This window comes from Polyodon spathula, chromosome 9, assembly GCF_017654505.1.
Source record: "Polyodon spathula isolate WHYD16114869_AA chromosome 9, ASM1765450v1, whole genome shotgun sequence".
In the NCBI taxonomy this organism is placed as follows: Eukaryota; Metazoa; Chordata; class Actinopteri; order Acipenseriformes; family Polyodontidae; genus Polyodon; species Polyodon spathula.
The window spans coordinates 13,925,901-13,950,964 of record NC_054542.1 but is presented as its reverse complement, the minus strand read 5'-3'; the positions used below and the strand labels follow the sequence as shown (position 1 = coordinate 13,950,964).

General features: G+C 35.8%; 1 protein-coding gene across 2 annotated transcripts in view; it reads right to left on the bottom strand.

Annotated features, from left to right (window-relative positions):
• LOC121320418 (PAX3- and PAX7-binding protein 1-like) overlaps positions 1 to 25,064 on the bottom strand; it is a 43,506-nt gene that overhangs the window by 8,341 nt on the left and 10,101 nt on the right. Inside the window, exons 2-15 of one of the 2 annotated variants that reach the window (XM_041258732.1) lie at positions 16,157 to 16,282; positions 12,553 to 12,735; positions 12,145 to 12,369; positions 11,869 to 11,972; positions 11,139 to 11,356; positions 10,017 to 10,206; positions 9,221 to 9,344; positions 8,439 to 8,541; positions 8,093 to 8,208; positions 7,439 to 7,638; positions 7,108 to 7,255; positions 1,974 to 2,095; positions 1,025 to 1,101; positions 723 to 789 (exon numbers count right to left, since the gene is read on the bottom strand). In XM_041258732.1, coding sequence (XP_041114666.1) covers positions 723 to 789; positions 1,025 to 1,101; positions 1,974 to 2,095; positions 7,108 to 7,255; positions 7,439 to 7,638; positions 8,093 to 8,208; positions 8,439 to 8,541; positions 9,221 to 9,344; positions 10,017 to 10,206; positions 11,139 to 11,356; positions 11,869 to 11,972; positions 12,145 to 12,369; positions 12,553 to 12,735; positions 16,157 to 16,282 — 2,003 coding nt within the window. Of the gene's footprint in view, positions 1 to 722; positions 790 to 1,024; positions 1,102 to 1,973; positions 2,096 to 7,107; positions 7,256 to 7,438; positions 7,639 to 8,092; positions 8,209 to 8,438; positions 8,542 to 9,220; positions 9,345 to 10,016; positions 10,207 to 11,138; positions 11,357 to 11,868; positions 11,973 to 12,144; positions 12,370 to 12,552; positions 12,736 to 16,150; positions 16,283 to 25,064 lie in introns of both variants that reach the window. The other variant, XM_041258731.1, reaches the window with a different exon arrangement.

Genomic DNA, 25,064 nt, shown 5'->3' with positions numbered 1-25,064 from the left:
GCCTCCACTGTGTGGGAGCCACTAAACTCCTGGGCCTGGAGTACTGCCTTTTGTAAATTGTAATTCATGTCAATCCACTGACCCATGCAGCATTGCAAAATATGACAAAACATTGGAGTTACAAACATCCGTCTAAGTTTAAAGCTGATGCATCATCACTTTAAAGGAGCATTGTACAGTTCCGGCAGCACAGTCTTGGATGTCTAGGCTACTTTCAGCTGGGCACATTGAAACGAGGCTCCAGACACTCAATGAGACGTCTTCTACAACGGCTGACCATGCAGAGCTTTAAATTCTATTAAACGTTTAGTTATCTCTTTTGCCCTAGGAACTTCACGATCAAACTGCTTTGAACGGTTTAGTGCTTGGGCTAAAGTCAGCTGCTTTGTCTGAGATTGTTCACCCCCTGATTTCTTTCCATTTCTTTACACTAATGATCCTGTTCAGCACAGTGCTGCACTCTGAGGTGATGTATTACATTTGTTGTATTGTGATCTAGAAGTGACACCTCCACGTGAAATTGTAGCGGCACACAACTTGCAATCAGCTGTCCTGTTGTTGATTGAGATTCCACAATCTACAAAGTTACTTATTACAAAACATCTGAACTCATGGTAAATTAGGGCATGGTAACCGACTGGTAAACCAGAGTGCACTGCGTTATCAGGTACCGTGTCTTCCGTGATACTGGGGACATTTTCCGTGGAACCCACTGTACTCACCTTAACAGAGGACCAAAATTGCCTTTGGAAAAATAAATAAGGTCCAGAATTCTTGTTTTCCAAGACACTGAAAGTAGAGAGGAAAAAAGAATGGTTGGCGTCTTAAACACAGAATACTAAAGCATTCTAGAATAAATGTTTTTATATACAATCAGACATCACTCAGATTTACATAATCCAATATAAATCCTACAGGCTGTAAATTGCAACTAAATAGTTCCACAGTGTGTGTGTCTGTCTATAAAAAAAAAAATATATATATATATATATATTTTTTTTTTTTTAGAATGACTTAAACTTACTTTTTGGGATACAGCGGCATGAAAACATCATTATCCAATGTTCTTCTCGTCCGCATTACTATTGTTTTCAACAGCTCCTGAAAAATGATCCACAATTTCACTGGGATATACTAAGTCTTTCAGTACTAACTTGCAAAGACAACCCTATACAGTTTCAGTGTCTAACATTCGTTTTTTATGATTTAGGAACAGTGAGCTGGTGTGCTGAGTGGAGTTATTTTTATAAACCTCTTTATAGGTCTGCTGTGTTGAAATAATGAGGCAATACTTTAGATTTGCTTTGGGTAATAGTGCTTCATTTGAATGGGAAATTAAGAATTTTTCAAACTCAAAAAGGATATTTTTATGTTAATGGTTATTACTATGCATATTATTCACATTAAATATATGAACAAAGATTTTAGCATTTGACTAACAAACAATGAAGGTTTGCATACTGAACAATATACTGCATAAAACAAGCGAAGCATAGGCAATCATTCAGATATTATAGATCATATAGTAAAACAATGTTTTCATTATGTAACCATTTAGTGTGCAGGATGAGTCAGAGAGTGACATTATGGCATTATCTTCAAGACAAAACTTAGAACTGTGATGACACCTCTTATTACACTTATTACATGGATTTCTGTTAAAGAGCTCCTAAGAATTATCACAGTTAGTGTGTTGATATTTGAGAGAAGCAATTTAAGAGAAGTGCAAAACTATGCACATCCACAACTACAGAATAAAGGCCTCAAAAGGGTGAAAAAAAAAAAGAAACAGGTGACAATTGTTTAAACACCACTACGTTACTGTAGGTGTCACTAACAATACAACTTTAAGTATAGGACAGCAACTTCACAGCTGCATTTCCCCTCTGAAACTGCTGAAAAAAAAAAAATTAAATTAAAAAAAATATTGTGCCATTGCAAAGTAAAAAAAAACAAACAAAGCACACCAATACCTGTGTGTTTCTGTTTTCCCCATTCAGAACGGAGGGGTATCCTCTGATCAGTCTCTGCACGAAGGACACCAGCTGTGTAGTCTGACTGGAAGATAAAGGATCCCATGCCTGGTCTGCCAATACTAGTATTAAAAAAGAAAAAAAAAAAAAAGAGACGACTCCATTTGTGGACTAGTATAAGGAAATGACGGAACTGAACAAACAGCTGTAGTCAATTTTCATCTTGCTTTGGTGGAATAATGACCTATTCTAACAGTAACTACCATTATGATTAGAGCCCTGTGAAATTGTTATTTTTTTAAATTCTTCATTTTATTTTTCACAAATGTAGTTTTATTTAGTTATTACAGATACACATTAATAAAACAACTCAAACAGATGTATATCAATAATAGTATAGTCTGCATCATGTTTTAACTACATATATTTTTTTTAACATTATCCACTTTATGCATTCTGACAAACAGACCTCGCACAGAAAAAATAGTTTAGTTACCATAATTTCTCATTAGAGGCAGTAATGGTAACGTATAGTCCCCTACTCTTTCATTAACTGCCTATTTACAGTAATTACTGCCCATGCCCTCTATAAGAATACAATAAGATAAATAAATATATATGTACACTGTCCTACTATTGTGGGGCTGTCACAATTGCACATACAGCAATCTACCCATTAAAAAATGAAATGATACGACTTGTTATTTCAATCCCATTACACTGAAACAGTATACAACGAGCTTGGGGTTAAAATAATTCAAAACCAAAACAGCATTTTATTTCAAGTGATGCAAAGTTTGAATCACTTGAAATAAAACAAAGAATTAGCATACTAATACAAAACATAAGCAAACATCCATATTTTCCTAAAAGGAATAAACCACTAATGCTTAACGACGGTATCTCTGACTCCCATTCCAGCCGTCAGTTGTAAATGTTGTCACTGTCAGATGCTTACATCCCCTCATGCTCAAATTCTTTGTTGTTTAATTGGTTATGTGCAGTTTAGGACTTTTAGAAACAAACTTCTTCTCTTCCATAACAATTAATTCTCAAATGACTCGCTTCAAATTATACATCTGCGCAAGTGCTAGTCAGAGCTTGTTTCCTTTCAGACCGTGTCTATGGTAATGGCTGAAGCTTGACAACCTCAACTGCAAGTGCCAAGAAAAAGTTTATGAACCACAATGATAATTATGGAAACTCCCTAGTTTTACCAGGATAGCCTTCTTGAATCTTTTCTTAAATATCCAATAGGGTTTATATTAACCAATTATATGTCTTTTGCAATAAAATGATGTAAGAATTAGACAGACAATGAGTAATTAAGATTCAGGGTATGTGAAAAAGTAAGTGAACCCCTGGTTTTATCAGCTCAATTAAGGGGATAATTAGAATCAGGTGTTTAAATAATTAGGTAGATCTTCAGGGGTGAGTTTGGGAGGCCCCACCCTATATAAAGATCAGAAACTTTGTGAGTGGTCTTCATCATACAGGTGTGTGGAAACATGTCATGCCACGATCAAAAGAAATCTCTGAAGACCTCAGAAAAACAGTTATTGTTGCTCATCAGTCTAGAAAGGGTTACAAAACTATTTCTAAGGATTTGGGGCTCCACCAATCCACTGTCAGAAATGTCTACAAATGGAGAAAGTTCAAGACCACTCTCAGTCACTCTACTCCGGAGCGGTCGTCCTACCAAAATCTCTCCAAGAACAAACCGGAAAATCATCAAGGAAGTCACAAAGAATCCAAGAGTAATATCCAAGGATCTGTAGGCCACTCTCGCCTTGGCTAATGTGAGTGTTCATGACTCAACTACCAGAAAATGACTGAACAAGAGTGGTATTCATAGAAGGATAGCAAGGAGGAAACCACTGCTCTCTAAAAAGACCATTGCTGCCCATCTTAAGTTTGCCAAAGAGCACATAAATGATCCACAAGACTTCAGGAATAATGTTCTATAGACAGACAAGCCAAAGGTAGAACTTTTTGGCCTCAATGAGAAATGTTATGTTTGGCAAAAACCAAACACTGTGTTGGAACAGAAGAACCTCATCTCAAACATGGTGGTGGGAGTGTGATAGTTTGGGGCTGCTTTGCTGCCTCAGGACCTGGACGACTTGCCATCATTGACACAACCATGAATTCTGCACTGTATCAGAAGATTCAAGAGGAGAATGTCAAGCCACCCGTCCATGAGATGAAGCTGAACAGAAAGTGGGTCATGCAGCAAGACAATGATCCTAAACATACAAGCAGATCTACAAAAGAATAGCTGCAGAAGAAGAAATTCTGCGTTTTAGAAAGTCCGGACCTAAACCCCATCGAAATGTTGTGGCAGGACCTGAAGCGAGCTGTCCATGCAAGGAAGCCCTCAAATGTCATCGAGTTGAAGCAGTTCTGTAAGGAGGAATGGGCCAAAATTCCTCAAAACCAATGTGAGAAACAGGAAAAGCTTTTTGAAGTCATTGCTGCTCAACAGGGTGCCACCAGTTACTGAATCTAAAGGTTCACATACTTTTTCACACATGGGTATTGAATCATTTGTGGATAAACAAATGTTGAAAAAGTATCATGTTTTTGTGTCATTTGTTTAATCAGGTTATCTTTATCTATTATTAGGACTTAGATTAAGATCTAATAACATTTTAGGTTTGAAATATGTGAAAATCCTAAAGGGTTCACAAACTTTTTCTCAGCACTGTATTTACTTAAGTGTTTTTTGTATAAACCACCAAATTAAAAAATATAACTATTTGATTTTTGTTTGATTTACAATGATTTTTCATTTTACTGTATATTTGCATTTAGATGTAGCATTTCATTTTATTTCGTGCTATTTTGTATTTTCTAAAAACACAGGGCTCTAATTATGATGTAAGACTTTATGGGGTATAGTTGTTATCCTACTTTATCTTGTTTTCTTAGTGCATCTAATGCATCTGACAAGTGCCAACATTGAGATACTGTATAGTGGGTAAAAATAACAAAATAAAACACAGCTGGGGTGAAGTGAAAAAAAAATTGACGTGCAAAGATATAAAAATGAACAAGTAGCCTACAGTCCATCTGCATGAAGGGCCAGTCAAGCATTCATCAAGGCTGTGTCTAGTTTAAAAATAATACAACATTTAATACAAGTGCATTGGTAATGGTATGTAGGTAAGAAAATCAAAAGACTACAGCTGTGTACCAAACATTAAGACAATGACTCAAAGTATTCTGGTGACACTTTAGTCTGTCCAGCGTCATCTGCAGCAGTGAGCAGAACGACTCGCTTGCTGCACCTTCCTATACAACCCTTGAACTCTTCCCGTGTGCCATTGTAGTAAACATTAACAGAGTTGCTTTTGCAGATCGCAGACAAGACAAATGCAATAAAGATTCTTTCAGCTATTTTGGACAGGTTTTTAAAAATTTTAAATATATATTATATATATATATATATATCTATGGATATTTATATATATATATATATATTATATATATAATTATATATGTATATTACCTATGATATATAAGGGGTGGTCCCAAGTAAGTACTAATCAACCTTTTTTTTTTATTCTGACATTTACAAAATATCTATGGAAGTACATTTTTTAATGTGTAAAATCACTTTTATATAATAATTTGCATGTGTATTACCATTGTGATGCAAAGTTAACAATGTACATTTGTTCATTATTTCAAGAAATAGCAAACCAGTGTCAGGTTAACTCTAATTAAGATCATCTCTTTAGTTTGCAGCTGCAGCCGAGCTCACGCAACTACTTTTAAATGCTGCAGGATCAGCTGCAAGATCTGTGCAGCCAGCTCACTGAGCAGTGTGTGAGATCATGCAGCTAGCCATGTTGAACGTTCGGCTGCAAAGATCTGCAAAAATCTGCATGACAAACGCCACCACTGTCTCTATGCAGTTGTAACGTCAAACAATTGTTAACAATCGATTGACTATACTGACTGAAATGTCTTTGCATTTAAAATAATAAAGCTGTATTTTCTAACCTAATTTTATCCCACTGTGTTGAAGTTCCTTGATAGAATAATTATGATTAAGCTTTCGGTGCTCGAAAAAAATGACCATTTATACAAGAAAGCATTTAAGATAAATGTTTACATCAGATTTACTTATAATTTAAAAAAAAAAAAAAAAAAAATGCTGGTGACTTAACAAGTTTAATTGGGAAATAAAGAATAAAACCCTGTATAAAAGACACTTTCACTTTGTCATGAAAGTTTATGTTTAAGTGCATTTAATATATACAATTGTTTCTGGTTAAGAGAACATTCCTCAAGGAAACAAGCAACGTGTTCTCTTACAGACTAATAAACTATAATAATAAACCAATTGAAAAACTAAATTACAAAGTCTCCACAAAAGTGATCCAGAACGCAGCCAATATCTCCAAACATTAGGTCTTTATCATCTAGAATACAAAAAGTCATATCATAGGTCACAGATCAAAGTAAAAGGTTTCAGTGACAACAACCTAACAAACTCAACAAGCTCCCCTTAAAGGAATGCTTAACCCCTTTGCTGTCCTACAATTACAATTTTCAGTTTCCAGTCTGATATCATTAAAAAAAACTTCAAGCACAGGTCTCTAGTCTTTTTTTCTCTGGAAAAAGCAGAGAAAAACTTTCAATGGCCAAGAGAAGCCAAAAAAAAAAAAAAGGGGGGGGGAGCGGATCTGAGCAATACACATGGCCCCTGCACCACAGAGAGAACACGGACCTAAACAAACCAGATAGCTGCTTCCACATTTCCAGCGCTCAAAGAATATCAGATATTTGAAGAGCTTTTTGAGATGTTATAGTAATAAAATAATGACTTGGATCGCATTATTGAGGAGTTTGGTGATAAAACGAGCGATCAAGAGAGGATTTATCAATATGCATGACTATGAAGAGATATGTGAAAAATACAGTGAACAAGAGGTGGAGCTTGGCTGGAGATACAGTACAGAGTGTCCTTTTGCTATGCAGTACCTTTAAAACCTGTTTTACCCTGAAAAAAGCATGTAAAATAAACAGCACATGTGAAAATAAATTGGACCTGATGCGCCTGACAAGCACTCAACAAATGGAACGCTAAGGGTTAAATTACATAAAAAAAATCTTAAAAGCTCACCTGCAAGTTTGGGTACAATTACCCTTTCAACTATAGCTGGTAGAAGAAGAATGTCTACATCGCCTTTTTGTGTCTCTTTTTCCTCTTCACAGCCATAGAAAAGCAAGGACTCAAACCACAGCATGTACTCAAAGTCAGGGCATTCTGCCTATTGGCAATAAATGGAGTTTAAGTTACTCTTCTGCTTCGAATTATTTCTTTTTCATTTTTTAAAAGACATTTTGGAAAATTGGGCAGTTTGATAAAGCAAGTTATTTATAATTGCTATATGGTAACCAAAGACTAAATAGGTTGCAAAAAAAAACAAACAAACAAACCAACATTTGCTTACCATTAAAGGATTCCAAGGGATGAGCTGCAATCGTACCAGAGGGTTGAACAGTTTGGAGAGGCACAGACCAATGTAGGCATCCTGGTAACATTTTAAATACATCTTCCTCCATACTTCAAACCGGGATTTAATACTGTCAATGGAACAAAAATCCTCCAAAACATCCTCAAAAACTTTTTTTGATTCTTTCAAAATTCGATCTGAAAAATCAAATTCAGTGATGAATGGTAGACATCAGAGGGAAAAAAATCAAATGTAACACTATCTGTTCCTACAATTTTTCCTTATGATCCTGTCCGACATCATCAAAAACGTGTCACACACAGGTCCCTAGTCGTTTTTTATCCAGAAAAAAAAAAAAAAAAAAAACTGAGGTGGATCTGAGCAACACGCACAGTCCCTTCACCACAGACATAAACAAACAAGACAGATGCTTCCAGTGCTCAAAGAAAATCAGGCATTTGCCAAGCTTTTTGAGAGGATGGAGATGCAGTGCTGAGTGTCCTTTTGATATGCAGTGCCTTTTAAACCTGTTTTACTGTGAATAAAATTACTTTAAAACAGCGTGTGTAAAAATAAATTAGACCCGACGTGCCTGATAAGCACAGAATAAATGGACTGCAAAGGGTTAAAACAGCATTTTGTTGTTTATACCTTTTTCCAAGTTGAAGCTTGTAATATCTGTAGAGGTTTCCTCATCATCACTGGATAGGCCTTCGTGGTGCTCTGCTCTCTTGCCATTTTGTTCTCTTGCCTGTCTGCGTCGAGTCCTAAGTCACACAAAAATAAGTAAGATTCACTTTTCACATCACATACATACTGTTCCCAAGTTGGTTTTGGTGTGCATAAATGAAAGAACCTAAACTGCTTAAACATTTCCAAGCTCAAGAGGCACACTGCTAAAAATCATACAAGACCAGTTAACCCAGTCCAGTCCTGGGTCCCTAAATAATGTTTGAATGGCTTTTGATACAAGATTCTGAATAATTCATGTTTATACCTTCTAGCTTCTCTTTCTGCAATTCTTCGTTGTTTTGCATGTTCCTGATAAACACCACGGTCACGACCAAACGAATCAAGATTTGGTGCCATTAGAGCCTTGCCTGAAACAGATATAATCAAATTACTGCAGGGGAAAAAAAGAAAGATTACAACCAAAACTACTCTAGACAATATTACACACTCATTTTGCATGACCATTCTTTAGCATTGTGAAGTAGTATTTTATTTAAAAACATGCTATCATTCAGGTCCAATAGGCAGAAATATATCTTGCGCAGCACAATATGCCAGCAGATGTGGGGATTGAACAACCTTATGAAGCACCTAATAAATGAAGTGAAAGCATGCAGTAGCATTGTAAGCCAGTAATAATAATTACTGTCTCAGTTCAGCAATGTAGGATCTAAAATAACTTACCTAAGCAAAAAGCTCTAGGCAGATACAAATATATATATATATATATATATATATATATATATATTATACTATATATATATATATATATATATATATATATATATATATATGTTTTCTAATACAAATATACCACCATACTAAAATAAATGCTCATCAAATATTCATTTAAAAAAAGAGAAAGAAAATAAAAGGCAGTTGGTCAAGTTCCAACTGGGTTCGAGCCCAGATTTCACTTACCATATGCATGTATCAGAAATAACAGTGGAACATTTGGCACATACTTAAAACTGCACTTTGTTTAATAAAGGTTACAAACAAACAAGGCTGTTCAATAAAAAATAAAAACCTTCAAGATGGACTGACTTGAATGGCTTGCAAATTCCGATGATTCATCTTTAATATCATCCTGTCGTCTTTGGACAAGCCGGGATGCTCTCTGTCTAAGTAACTGCTGCATTGCAGATTCAAGATCATGAATCAGGGGTACCTGAAAAATATGATACATAATGTGATACAGAAACCTTATAGGTGTCTACTTCATTGGGCACCAATCCTTTCAGTACTGTTCTTCCAACTTTGAAAGAATAAGAAATAATGGTTAAAGGTTCACCATATGAAATGTACAGGTGTGTGTTTTTCAAACCTAGTATTTTTTTTATTAAATTATTACTTTAATTAAGATTGCAGACTCATTCTATCTGCAGGTAAACAGACGGCTGTTTAAAACTGAGTATCATACTGATTACACAGAGAATGTTACGAATCATCAAAAAGCACCAAGACAGTCTATGTTATTTAAGCCAAATGAAATGAAAAAATGTGTATCTGAAAATGATTATATATGTGTGTGTGTGTGTGTGTGTGTGTGTGTGTGTGTGTGTGTGTGTGTGTGTATATATATATATATATATATATAACAAATTAATACATTACTAGAAGAACCTATTAAAATACAGTAACCAAGACCTTTTAAATATTACAAAAGTACATTTGTTTCCATTTAAAAACAAACAAAAAAAAAAGGTTTTATTGGAAAGCACCAAGTTAAGAGGTGGTGCAAATGCAAACAGGCATGTAAGGCATCTGTGAGATTTCTTTTGTCAATTTTCCTCACTACTGCTTTATAGGAAAATAAGTGCCAAAACTGTTTCTCCCTTACCTTTTCACCGAAACACTCAAGCAAGTCTCGGACATACCCTCGCATTTCTTGCAAGAATTTATACTGATCAGCACTACCATCGGAGGAACCTTCCAGTCTCGCTATCATGCTGGTGGATGACTCTAGCTCTTCTTGAACTTGTTCATAGCGTTTCTGATTGCTACTATGTATTCCTTTCATTGAATCTAACCTGATAAATAAGAACAGAGAGATATTACAAATAGAATCTGTAAGTTTAATTGGACCAATGCACGATGAAGAAGAAATGATCGAGTAAGATTTGTATATGCATTTTTTATTTTGTGCATAACCGCTAAAACGTCAGACTTATGATGCAAAGATTATTCTCCATGCCAAACACACAGATATACAACAACAAACTGGAGTGAGAGAAAACTGGTTTTACAGACAGGCCATCAACATTGTAATGAACAAACAGAATAATACCCTTTTTGGTGACATGGCACTATTTCACAACAAAAGCAGAAACTGTGGCTTGCACAACCGGTAAAAACAAACAGCACCACCTATGCTCTACAATACTGTACCTGCATCCATTTTTGTATTTTTGTGTACCATAATTGCAATTATTGCATATTTGTTTCTATGTTGTATATTAGAACTCTACTACAATCAAAAATACTAAATGTGTTCTTTAGGTCAGTGAAATGCCTAATGCCTTGGGTAAAAAATAAAAAAAAAAGGACTTTCAAAATTCAAGGCAAGAGTTACACACATTCAGAAAGCAATTCTACCCATGGAATTTGAATGCCTCATGTTGGTTTTGTAAAATGTATTATTCTAAGCTCAGAGATAAGCTCTAACTATTCCATTTCTGAAAAAAGACAAAAAGACAAATCACACAGACGAGTAACATTATTTTAGGCCACTTATTTGCAAAAATGACTTTAACTGTACACCAGGGTTTCAGGAATAAGACCCACTGATTGTGATCATCATCTCTTGTTCCAGGTTCTGAACTTTGCGTATCCAACGGCATAGGAGACTTCCTACCAACCCAGCATCCTCACTTGTCTGTTACATAAAGACATTTATTTCATGAACAAACATATTCTTGAGGGACAGGTTTTGCCAACCTTTGAGAAAGTAGGTCTACCCTACCTGTCTTTAAGTCGTTTCTTTACCAAATCAGTAGTGATAGGCATCATGCCATTACTGGGAGCTGTATATGTTACTGAATTTTCTGATTTCTCTGGCTTCGAGACATCTGATCCATAGGAACTGTAGGAGTAAGGAAGGCCATAGGATGAAACGTAGGATGCCGCTTCATAGGTACTTTGATAGTACATATTCACACCTGCCTGTTGACTGGCTTGAACCTTGAATAAACAAACAAGAGAAGAAAAAAAAATGACAAATGTAAGACACATAAGGCTTTACATGCTCAAATTACACTGCAAAACAGATGCTGGCCACTCAATGAGCGGGTGCCAGTGACAAAACAGAAAATGTCTGTATTCCAAAAACACATATCAGTTCAGGAAGAATGTATTTCTCAGTTCTCACTGACTGCATTGGCATCATACACGTTAATTGTAGCAGCTATAGCTCCAGATACAGCCACAGATTATATTATATATCCAAAAATATTGTATAAGACAGAACATTGATCATTAGATCTATTCAAGAATACAATACTGGCCTCCTGTATAAAGGCATATGGCTTAAATACTGAACATGCAACACCCCAGAGATGTAGGAATACAATGTTAATAAAAAATAAGAAGAAGAAGAAGAATAAATCACCCCAAAAAGACAGGAGGGATTCACAAAGACAGACCAAGGTTAATTAAACTGAGATCTCAATTTTCAGAAGCCAATAAATTGTTACCTGTGGAATGCTAATTCCTTTCCTGATCTGCTCCTGCTCCCATCGATTCATTTCCTCATCCTGATCCCCTGCATCAAGTGCTTCATCATCACTACCTTCTATTCCTGTATAAAAACAAATACAGAATGATCATTGGAAATCTGAAATAGTAACAGCACTGTAGCTTCTTACAATAAAAACATTGACGAAAAAGAATTAGCAAAGAGCATTATGACTTTACAAAGGAGATCAATATGCACCACTGAGATGTCTTTCATGAATGCTTTAAACCCTCACCAATTTCTTCAGCTATTTTCTGTCTCTGTGTCTTTTCTTTCACAGAGAAGATTATTCTTCGTTTCTCGTCGTCGTCGTCGTCATCATCACTGGCATCGTTTTCATCTTCCCGTACAAGCCGGTTGCCGCCAGGTTCGGCCTCAGGAGGAACATTGTCCCCAAGCTCACGAGCGAGTTGTCTTCTTTTTCTGGCAGCATGGATAAATGCAGCATCTGGAATTTCACCTAGAAATAAAACAAATAATAAAAAAGATAGTATTCCTTATTTAAGCTGCTAGGTAGACTATAAAAATGTATAGTTAACAAATGTATCCCAAATCTACTTCCATTTTAAACAGGATAGGGGTAGGAAAATTGATAAAACAAGACGATACGTTAGACTTACTACTGACAGATTAGGAAACATACCTGGACGTAGCGTGTTTAGAGAGGACAAAGCATTTGAGAAAGCCCCTGCAGGATTTGACTTCTGATCCACATCCGATTCATTGTTGCTATCAACTTCCATCTCTTCTTCTCCTTTGTCACTGTTTGCAACACTCTCTTCTGCCATTGGCTCTTCCTTCACTGACATCATTACCGTGGCACATTCTTAAAATAAACATATAAATAAAATGTATATATAAATGTTTCCACTTCTGTAGAGTGGAAATGTTTATATTACTGTGTGCATATCAATGACTGTACATAAACAGTAAATATATACACTGAACACCCTATTACCAAAGCAGTATTTTACAAACAACAGAATAATGCCAACTACAAAACACTAATTATATGCAAACACAGCAATACTGCAACTCCATAACAAATGTTTATAAGCAATAAATGGACACTAATCAATTATTTTCTCAAAATAAAACATTATCTGCTTATATCCACTTGTTTCTTTACATTTAATGCTATAAAAACACACACACACACATATATATATATATATATATATATATATATATATATATATATATATATATATAACAAACACATGACAAAATACATGTTTTAATATAAGTCATACATTAGATTTAAGTGTTTTTGTTTTTTTTTTGTTTTTTTTTTTTCTCTCTAAACAGGTTCCTGTGATGTTTTGTTTCTGTGTGCTGCTGTAAATCTCTGCTCCGCTCTTTAAAAATTAAATGCCTGACTATCTCAGTGAAAAAAAATGAAAATATTAGGGAGTGAAATGTTACCCATTCCATAACAGACAAAAGTATTGGCACCCTATGCTTATTATACCATAATTCAAAAGGAACATTTAGTAAACTTTAAATCACTTAATATAAAAGGAAAAAACACAACTTCTAGTAATTTAAATAAACTTCATTAAAAAACAAAAACTTGTTATGAAATTTGGGCCCATTTTGTCTTGCATGTTCTGTTAGATGAGACAGATTGGATACACCATGCTTGGCTACAGCTTTTTTCAGATCAGTCCAAAGCATTTCTGTTGGATTGAGATCCAGTGATTCAGAAATTCCAGAGCTGACTTGGCTGTACGCTTTGGGTCATTGTCGTGTTGAAAGATAAACTATCTGCCAATCAGCCTATGAGCAGATTGCCTCATAGTATTTTGTGGAATGTTTTGATACAGAGCTTAATTAATTCAATCTTCAATCAAATATGAATGTCTCCAGTCCCTAAACTGCTAAAACACTCCCATATTTTTCTTCATGAAAGAATTTCCCTTTTTCCCTCCCAACATACTGTGGTCCATTTTTTGGGGAAAAGTTCTATTAGTCTCACTGGACCAGAGAATTTTGTTGAAGAATGCTGTTCATATTTCTTGGCAAATTTTAGATGGTTAGTTTTATGAATTTTCTTTAAAAGTGGTTTGCAGTGAAGTCTATGTGCATTCAACTCTTCTGTTGTTCAGGTGCCTGTGTATAGTACTTTGGTGCACTATTACGCCTGATGCTTCTAAATCTTTCTTTAAGTTCTTTGGTTGTTAACCTTGGATTTTTTAGCTGTTCTGACGATTCTCCTACCTGCTGTATACGTCACTTTCAAGTGTTTCAGTTGAATTTCTTATGTGTTACTTTATTATTGCTCTGTGTGTGGATTTTGGTATTCCACATTTCTTTGATACTGTTCTGTAGCCATTTCCTTTGTTGTAGTTTGCTACAAGTGCTTTTCTCAAACATTAATACAACTCTTTTGTCTTGACCATAATCTACTGTATTACCAAAACCTCCTTCTTCAACAGATGTGGGAATTAATTACCTCTTTTTATGGCTATTGACTATTTATCAAATAACGTAACTTGTCAGTACATTTCAGTGAAAAAAAAACTATGACTTTAGGGCCAACACACACTGGATGTGGATGGAGAGAAAAAAATAAGATACAGTAATCCGTCACGTATCCAACTGCGGTGGGACCAGAGTAAGGGCAGACGTGTAAAAAGGCGGATAAATGAATCCTGTTTTCAATACCATTATACACAGCTGTAACAATTTCACACATTGTTTTGAGATTCAGCTTTTATTAGGGAGCTCCCCTAAATCCCTTGTTTAGAAAGATACAGGGTATTAATGCTTCTGACAGGGTAGCCGTCTGCCGTGTGGGTGCGTGCATTCACTGCTGAGCGACAGGCAGGAGATCGAGACAGAGGTTGAAGATGAAAAGCCCTGCAGGCGAACAGGATTTATTTACATATCAACACACTGTACAGCTCACGTGACACTACCAGCAAATGCAGAACTCTGAGCACATACAACAAAGTGTAAGAAAACTTTGGTAGGATCTACAATCTCTGTTCAATAATAGACTAACATTGCTGAAGAGATTGATCATGGCAGATAAACTGTTAGGTCGGATATGCAACAAATTATTATATTCATTTAATGAACTAATGCAAACCACAAGTGAAGCGATCAGAGCTAAATCTTAATTCTGATCAGGTGGTGTGCACTGGCCCTTAAGGGTTTATTACACACACACCGTCCTCACGCATGGCCTACTTGTACACATAGGGTTATTGTTGTGCATTTCAATGAATGACCAACCAAACCTAATCAAAATATTGTGTTACTTCAATTTATTTATTTTTTGAGCAGGGGTAGAGCAACATTTATTCAAGGGCGGCGTCTATTAAAAAGCTGATATCTGAGTGAGGCATTAATTCGAGTCTGGCGTTAATTCAAAGTAATACGGTATACATACAATATCAGCACGTCAAATAATTGTTTTTATTACCGTGTTCAAAATGAAACTGTATGTAAATATTCTTCATTAATAAGAACTAGACGTTTAAAAATCGGTTGTTTGAGTAGCCTACAGAGCACACCCCCTTAAACATAAAAACAAACAAAAAACAAGAGTTGAAAAGTCAAATCAGGCAGGCACAGTGTCCAAGAAGTACGGCATCACAAAGACAAGAAAAAAAGACTACAAAACAGATAAACCTCTCATTTCAGTTAAAGTTTGCAGCAAAAAAGATGTTCAATGGCAGTCTGAAGTATTTTGTTTGGCAATGTTTAGTTTTAGAGAAAGTGAGTATTTATTTTCAACGGACTACTTGGGTACACTATATTGTATGAAAAAAGTTTCAAGAAATAACATTTTTTTAAAGATTCAAGCCCACTTTGTTAAAAAAAAAAATTAAACTAACAAGTGCGATTTATGTGAAGATCACAACCGAGAGTTTACAGTACCATCCAATCTGTGTTCATTTACATGCTTGCTCAGCTACAAAATACAAATCTCATTCACTGGCCTACATAGCTAAATGTAAATGCAATTTACAGCTACTCGCATATTTGTATTTCACTGCAGGACATACTGCATTTAAAAGGAAATAAAGGAAGTGCCTAGCCAAATGTGTTTTCACATCCATTTCCAAAATTTCACTGACTTTTGTTCAAACTCATGATTTTCACGTTTTCCATGACCTCCGTGACAAAACCGTATCCTTAGTGATCACCATGCATTGAAATCATGCGATTGCTATTCACTTGGTTATTTAGTCAGTGTGACTAGGTTATATAATGCAACATTTAGGGCTTACCATCACCTGCAGTACTTGGATCCTGCTTTGAGCCGCCTGCTTTTTCCAGGTCTTCCTTGTATTCTTTCTTTAGTTGCTTCACTATCTTTTTATTGTAGTTTGATTTCTTCACCTTGAAAACCTCAATATCATCTAAAAACAGAACCAGAAAGGAAAAGGGTTAACAACAAACAAGCACACTTCATGCAGTGGATTATCCGGTAAACCAGGAGAGTAAAGCTTACTGTTACCAAAACAGACTTGGAGATTATGTCATGCCAACCCATACAATAATGTTGGAATTTATTAAAGAAGAACAAAAAACACAGTGTTTCAATTGTATTATTATATAATATTAGAATATGGACTGGAGAGTTCCTTTAACATGATTGGTCAAAATGAGGTCCCCAATCTCTGGTAAAGAACCTTGATAAATGTTATCGTTCAAAAGCATGTTTAAGTTTTGTTCCAAATCAATCCACCAGAAAATACGTAAATATGTTTCAGTAGCTTTATCTTAGTATATTGCAAGAACACCACAGGCACCGTGCTCTCTTCTCTAATAAAGCCAGAAGACTTTGAATACATTTTATAAACAAGATACTGAAAAGAGCAGAGTCATCATTAACACCTGAAGGCCAATAAAATTACTATAAAAGTAATTAGTCTCAGGGGCATCATTTGACAAAAAGTGAGGGGGTGGGGGAAAAGTTGTGCATTTAACATTGTCCCCCAAATAGCATCATGAGAAAAAACAGGCAGTAATTGAACCAGTTTACAATGAGATGGCATGCTGTCAGAGGGGGCAATGCAAGTATTTTAAAGCATGGTACTGGTTTACAACAAACTCTAAAATGTCCTTCCACTAAGTCTCATTTTATGGTACAGTATCCATGACTAGCTAATAGATGGAAAAATCCACCGGCCATGCAGACATTTTACCGGCCAGCATCGTTCTGGAGGGCAACGACGACAAAAGAAACTGCAAAAACAAGCAACATTTATGAGCAGTCTAAATAGGGTCTGAACAACCTGTCTCATGAGTGAAGATATAGCTTCTGAGAAGTTTTAGGCATCTGTCCTCTCCACAGACTGCATGCACGCAAACTGCACAGTCACCAGCCCTTTCAGGCAGAATCACACATATACTAACTCCTTTTCTATGACAGCGCTATCAGTTGAACCATCTGAAATCACTGACAGGAGCTTTGCACCTTTTATTTTCTTTACAGTGGTCTTCTTTCTGCCTCAGCAATGTGTGCATACATACTCTTGATTGTTTGCCATTCCTAGATTTAGCCCGCTCTGTTCATCAACCCTATATTAAATTTTAAAAAATATATATGTTCTATTGTCACACTTTCTGACTGAGGATCTGCTAAGCACTAACTTGTTTTTTCAAGCTTTAAAACAAGTCAGTTCAAGATACAATTGATTCTAGTAAATAGTAAGTTCACCAAAATTCATCTAAACACCAGTTAAGAGTTTACTTTATTTAACATGGATGCATTACAGTTTACTAGCAATCATTTGAATCTCTTTTTCAGAGTTTGTAACAAACAAAATTTTATTATCATCAGGGCTTGAATTTCAGCGTAGGATTTCGGGAATCTCGCATTTTCCAAGTTGCTCTCGCATATCTGCAACTTTCAGTGCGGCCGCTATCTCTAAGGATTATAGAAACTCAGTACACTGCAGTAAGTAAACAGTTTTGAAAAAAAAAAAAAAAAAAAAAAGAAGTCTATCTAGGTGTTGTTTTGCAAGTGTTGACTTTCGCTTTAACTCCTAAAACTCAGCCCCATTCATTTTTTTGAGCGCCAGCGCACCGAATGTTACGCACATATTACTCAGGCACCGTAAAAGCCAACTACCTGGCTTGCTTAAAAGTAGACTCTGGGCTTTCCAAAGATGTATTCAGTGTGTGTGTGTGTATCTAAATTCAACAGTACTGTTGAGCGTTGACTGAACAAAAACATCACTGTTGTCACAACACTTCTGGGTATTTAGGAACGCTTCGTTGCATTCGTAAACTAAATGTTAAAATTTAAAATGAGCGATTCTGCATATCGGACCCGCAGCTTCAGAATCAAAAAAAATATATGACAATTTTAAATACAAGTTTTAATTAAATATGCTGCATTACTTTGTTATACATAATACAGTTATATTGTCATATTTGCTGCGTCTTGTTTCTTATACAATAATACATAAATAAAATAAATCATGTGTGTATATTAACAATTACCGTTTTAAAAATCTGACAGCGGTATCAGTATCAACATTTAAATCCCATTCATAATTTTTACACAGCAGCTTATCTGTGTTTGTGGGTGTCGCCATCTTTCTGTTGAGCAGCTCACAAGCTCGGAGAGGTCGGCGAGTTCGTTGAGTCAGCGTTGAGCCAACGCGACGTGTCACTAGCTCTCAACGGTGAGTTTAGGAATGATTTTATGAGTTTTTGCTTCTCAGTGTTGAATTTAGGAACGCAGCCGGAACTATGATCGCCTGAAGTTAAGCCTCTCATCATGTGACAGAGTTCATAGCTTCGTTTGGAGCCTATTGCTCCATAGCAGCTAGACTGAAAGCGGTGGTATCGCTGGATAGCTTAGAAGCTCAGATTCCCCCCCATGTTCACTTCATATTGAGGTTCAATGGTGCAGTGTTTATATATATATATATATATATATATATATATATATATATATATAATATATATATATATGTATACTTTGTATGCTATATATAACTATTATTGATGTAATCGATTAATCTATCGATTATTGCTTCGGATAAATACCAACACATCACTCAATAGCTAGCAAGTTTAACCATTTTAACAGATGTTTATGTACCCAGTGCAATAAATGTCTCAAGATGATTACACTTCCTTTGCTTTTCAATTTCATCAACAAAAAATACTCTACAGTTTCTAAAGTATCTAAAATAAAGTATTAAACAAGGCATACTCAGTGTAGTATCCTTCTGATAAAAACTGCCAAGCTCAAATGATGGCAGCTAACTAATGCATTGAGACAATTAAAAAATACCACAAATAAACTTTATAATTTTACAAGCATAAAGTATTTATTTAAGTTGACCACTTCATAAGACAAAAAAGCAACTAGGGTTAATTTTTGCTTTTTCATAAATGTTTTTCTAACAATGGAATGGTATCAAAAATTAAATTTTCTTTAGTTGTAAAACAAAACAAAAATGGTCTAACTTTTACATTACATTTCACAATGGGATGTACTTTAAACAAATAACCTGTTTGTTTTCAAATCTTAATAGTCCTTTTAATAAGTATTTTGCTTTTGCAGAAGAGCTGCAATATAAATAAAATGAAAAATGTACAGTTTATAAAATATCAAAATGATTTTAAAAACACAGTATATCTTTTTACTTAATGTTTTACACTTGTATTTGATACAAAGCCCCTTTGTTGAATAACAATTTTAATAATGTAAGGATAATATTTTGTGTATTTCATTCTGTTTCATTCTAGTTATCTTTCTTTTAACTCTACCACTCAACAGTGAATGCTAAACACTAAATAACAACAATTACAAATACACAAAATATCATCCTTACATCACCATTATTATTATTATTATTATTATTATATACGAAGGGGCTTTTTTGCACAAATATAAATCTCTTAAGTTGTGAGTCACCAAACGTTTTCGGACGGACGCATCGGCATAGTTATACAAACACTTAAAAGTAACGAGGCATATAACACAAGTGGGGAGCCTGATAAGTAGGGCTAGGAGTTTGTCACAGGAAAAATTTGGAAGTAATTCACGGAGCAGTCACAGTCAACGCGTTCAAAATCACAGAGAAAATGACAGAGGGAGAATAAAGTCACAGGGATAAAAAAATAAATAAAATAACTGTCTTTAATAAAAGCATATTGCGGCGTTGGTGCGCACAGGTTCAGCAAAGAAGGACGAGACAAGCAAATGAAATTTCAATGTGTTGCTTTTTTATTTGCTCTGCAACGGTGACTACTAACTAACAGTAACATTTATAAGCGCTGAACTAAGCAGAGAATAAAGACGCAAAACAGGGAAAGGGTAAGAGACGGCAAGCGTATCACACTGGGGGCGAGAAATACACACGAGGATCACACAAAGAGGGTGTGGGCTCACAAGAGACATGTATATTAAGTGCAACCGTACAACCATTAAAACACCAGTGGAACAATAATTTCAATTAAAAAAAGAGGAAACTGTTCAATGTATGTCCCGCAGCGAATGCTGGCAGTTAGTGTAGTACACACAAACATACAGACACACTGAATTTATGAACTTAACATCACTTTCACTATTTAAAAAAAAAAAAAAAAAAAAAAAATAACTGCCTGTGTGTACTAGGGGGAGGGGCTCATATCACTGCTTGCTTCTGGGTGCTTACTGTTTGTTAAAGAATCACCCGCGGCTGTGAGAACAAGACTTAGGCATGCTCTGAAAATATTCATCGATGACAGCAAAATTCGCGATTAATCGATAAATTCGAATAACTGTTGCAGCACTAATTATATATATTAGTATTTTCTTTTGTTTGTTTTACATATATTCTCATCTCTACCACATATAGTATGTCTGCTGCAACTTACATAATATGAAAGGAAATGTTGTGGTTTCCTTTGATGTGTTACATGCATGCAGTACAAACAATCTTCTGCTGCAGCAAAAACTTCACAAAAGGGTATGGCAAAAGCAACGGAGAGTGCTCCGTCACAGTGAACAGGTGTAGAGCTCCTGAAAGCAGCTGATATTATAGCAACACCTGTGTGAATGATGATGCAGTAAAATATATAGTTTTTTATATGCAAAACTGGCTTTTCTTTTGCCATTCCCCCCTAAATTTTGGAATCCCCCCCACCATTTGCTGCAGCATAGGAGGCAAATCCCCCCAGCACACAAAAATGAAATTCAAGCCCTAATTATTATAGAAAATATTGGACGTGCTAAGCTATATTGAAAAAAATAACAACAACAACAACAACAACAACGTTGGACCTGGGGCATTTCGGAATATACAAAGTGTTTAAAACAGCAGTGGCTGTGTTAAAATTTAAACTTCTCTGGTTACACTTTGTGAGATTCAGCAAGAGATACCTATGCATTCTCCTTTTTCATCTGCTCTTATAATTGGCTCTATCGACTGCGTATACGCAGGGATAAACACTGAGCAGCTTCGCCACAAACAACTGCTCATCGATTTTGGTGTTGTAATATATATATATATATATATATATATATATATATATATATATATATATATATATATATATATATACACACACACACACACATATATATATACACACACACACACATATATATATATATATACACACACACACACACACCAGTCAAAAGTTTGAGTACACCCACTTGAAACCAGGTTTTTCATGATTATCTATGCTTTTAACTGTATAAACTTGACTATAAACGCTTAATATTTCATTATATGATACGTGTACTTAAATAAGCTGGTAATCATAAATGAATTGTGTACTTATATAAGCTGGTAATCATAAATGAATAAAGCGAGTGGGAGAAGTACAGGCGTGGAAAAGTACAGAGCAGTTTCGAAGCAGTTTGAAAGCAGGTTGACGGCTGCAGAAGAAACTAAACTTCAAAAAAAAAAAAAACCTCAACATGGTCTTCAAGCCAGTAATCTGTGACACCTGCTTGATGTGGGAAATCCGAGAAAACCCAGCGAAGCTAAACCAAGTGTGCGTAAAGTGCCGCGCGATCCAGGATTTGCATAAACTAGTAAGTATGCTAGAAATGGAGCTGGAAGAAATGAGACAGCAACAGGATCTTGAGGAACTGGCACACCCACAATTTATGGAAGTCTGCATCACCCCTAACAGACTGAAAGCCACCAGGGAGATAGAAGGTCAGAACAGCTGGGTTCAGGTAGGCAGAAGCAGGGAAAAAAAGAAACTTCCTCAAACACAACCACCAGAAATCAAAACAACCAACAAATTTGAGTCACTTCAGAATTTTGATGAGCAGAACCAACAACAAGAGAATGAAAGGAACAACATCCAGGACCCTATTGACAGTGGTGACCAGACAGCAAAAAGAAGGGAGGTCATGATTGTTGGGGACTCCATATTGAGAAACACAGCAAGTTCAATTCGCAGTTTGGACCCCCTTACTACAACAGTGTGCTGCCTTCCGGGAGCCTCGGTCAAGCACATCACTGAAAACGTGGACAGGCTCCTAGCACGAACAGGAGACGACCCGGTAGTAGTCGTCCACATTGGTACAAACAACATTGGAAGAGACAGACCAAAATCCCTGCAAAACAAATTCAGAGAGCTAGGAAGGAAATTAAAAGAGAAAACCAAAACTGTGGTATTTTCTGGTATACTACCCGCACCTTGCAAAGGACCATATGGACAGCTGGAAATAATTAATCAAAACGAATGGCTGAAGACGTGGTGCACACGGGAAGGCTTCACCTATCTTGATCATTGGACCACATTCTACAACGAGGACTATCTGTATAGACGGGATGGACTGCATTTAAATAACAAGGGAACTAGTCTACTCGGAGAAAAGATCCTCGAGCAGGTTCGGAAGCATTTAAACTAGAAAGGAAGGGGGGAGAAATCAACAAAAAAACAGAAGGGAGACCGCATCAAAACAAGAACAACAACTCGGGTAAGACAACCATTAAATGTATTTATCTAAATGCTAGAAGTATCAGAAACAAAATTCTAGAACTTGAAGCTACTGCACTAACAGGTAACTATGATGTGATAGGTGTTACAGAAACTTGGTTGTCTGAGAGTGATGGGGACGAATATAATATTTGTGGGTATACACTGTATAGGAAAGACAGGCAGGACAGAAGAGGAGGAGGGGTAGCGCTATACATAAGAAACAGTCTTGAAGCCCAGGTGTTAAACCTGGACAAAGAAAATAAAACCGAATCAATATGGGTCAGAATAACAGACAAAAATTCAAAAGGCATAATAATAGGAGCATGCTATAGACCGCCAGATTCAGACGGTGAGCAAAATAATCTGTTATACAATGACATTAGAAATGTGTGTAGCAAAGGAGAAGCCATACTAATGGGGGATTTCAACTTCCCCCAAATAAAATGGGAAAACCCGGTGGGTAGCGCGAAGGATGAAATAGAAATGGTGGAAATGACAAATGACTGCTTCCTAACACAATTTGTGAAGGCACCCACTAGAGGGGAGGCATGCCTTGATTTAGTCTTTTCAAATAACGAAGATAGAATAACTAAAACAGAGGTCAGAGAACCACTGGCAAACTCAGACCACAACATGGTCTCATTTAAAGTGTTTTTTAAAACCCCAAAAGTAAAGACTAAAGCTAAGGTTTACAATTTTAGAAAAGCAAACTATGAAGTTATGAAACAGACACTAACAGAAGTAGATTGGAGTAAAATAGAGAAAACACCCACAGAAGAAGGATGGTTGTTCTTCAAAAATGTAGTACTAGAGGCGCAAAACAATTATATCCCTAAAGTAGACAAATCTAAATGTAAAACTAAATTGCCAAAATGGTTTAATAGATCAATTAAAAAAAATATTCAGCGAAAAAAGGCACTTTACAGAGCATTAAAAAAGGACCAAAAAGAAAGTACGCAGAAAGAGTACACAGAACTGCAAACGCAAGTCAAAAAGGAAGTTAGAAAGGCCAAGAGAGAAATAGAAATAAACATTGCTAAGGGAGCTAAAACCAATTCCAAAATGTTTTTCCAAATATTACAACAGCAAGAGAACATTCAAAGAGGAGATTAAATGTTTAAGAGATACAAATGGCAAAATCGTAGAGGAAGAAAAAAAAAATAGCAAATATGTTAAATGATTACTTTTCACAAGTTTTTACAAAGGAAGATACTGACAACATGCCCCACATGTCATCCAGTTCCTATCCAGTTTTAAATAACTTTAGCATAACTAAGGCAGAAGTGTTAAAGGGACTAGGAGCTCTTAAAATAAACAAATCCCCTGGGCCGGATGAGATCCTCCCAGTAGTACTCAAAGAAATGAAAGAAGTAATTTACAAACCGCTAACCAAGATCATGCAGCAGTCTCTTGACAAAGGGGTGGTACCGACAGACTGGAAAATTGCAAACGTAATACCGATCCACAAAAAGGGAAACAAAACTGAACCAGGTAACTACAGACCAGTAAGCCTGACTTCTATTATATGCAAACTTATGGAAACTATAATAAGATCCAAAATGGAAAATTACCTATATGGTAACAGGGTACTGGGAGACAGTCAACATGGTTTTAGGAAAGGGAGATCGTGTCTAACTAACTTGCTTGATTTTTTTGAGGGTGCAACATCGATAATGGATAATTGCAAAGCATATGACATGGTTTATTTAGATTTCCAGAAAGCTTTTGACAAAGTCCCGCACAAAAGATTAATTCTCAAACTGAACGCAGTTGGGATTCAAGGAAACACATGTACATGGATTAGGGAGTAGTTAACATGTAGAAAACAGAAAGTACTGATTAGAGGAAAAACCTCAGAATGGAGTGTGGTAACCAGCGGTGTACCACAGGGATCAGTATTAGGTCCTCTGCTATTCCTAATCTACATTAATGATTTAGATTCTGGTATAGTAAGCAAACTTGTTAAATTTGCAGACGACACAAAAGTAGGAGGAGTGGCAAACACTGTTGCAGCAGCAAAGGTCATTCAAAATGATCTAGACAAGATTCAGAACTGGGCAGACACATGGCAAATGACATTTAATAGAGAAAAGTGTAAGGTACTGCACGCAGGAAATAAAAATGTACATTATAAATATCATATGGGAGATATTGAAATTGGAGAAGGAATCTATGAAAATGACCTAGGCGTTTTTGTTGACTCAGAAATGTCTTCATCTAGACAATGTGGGGAAGCTATAAAAAAGG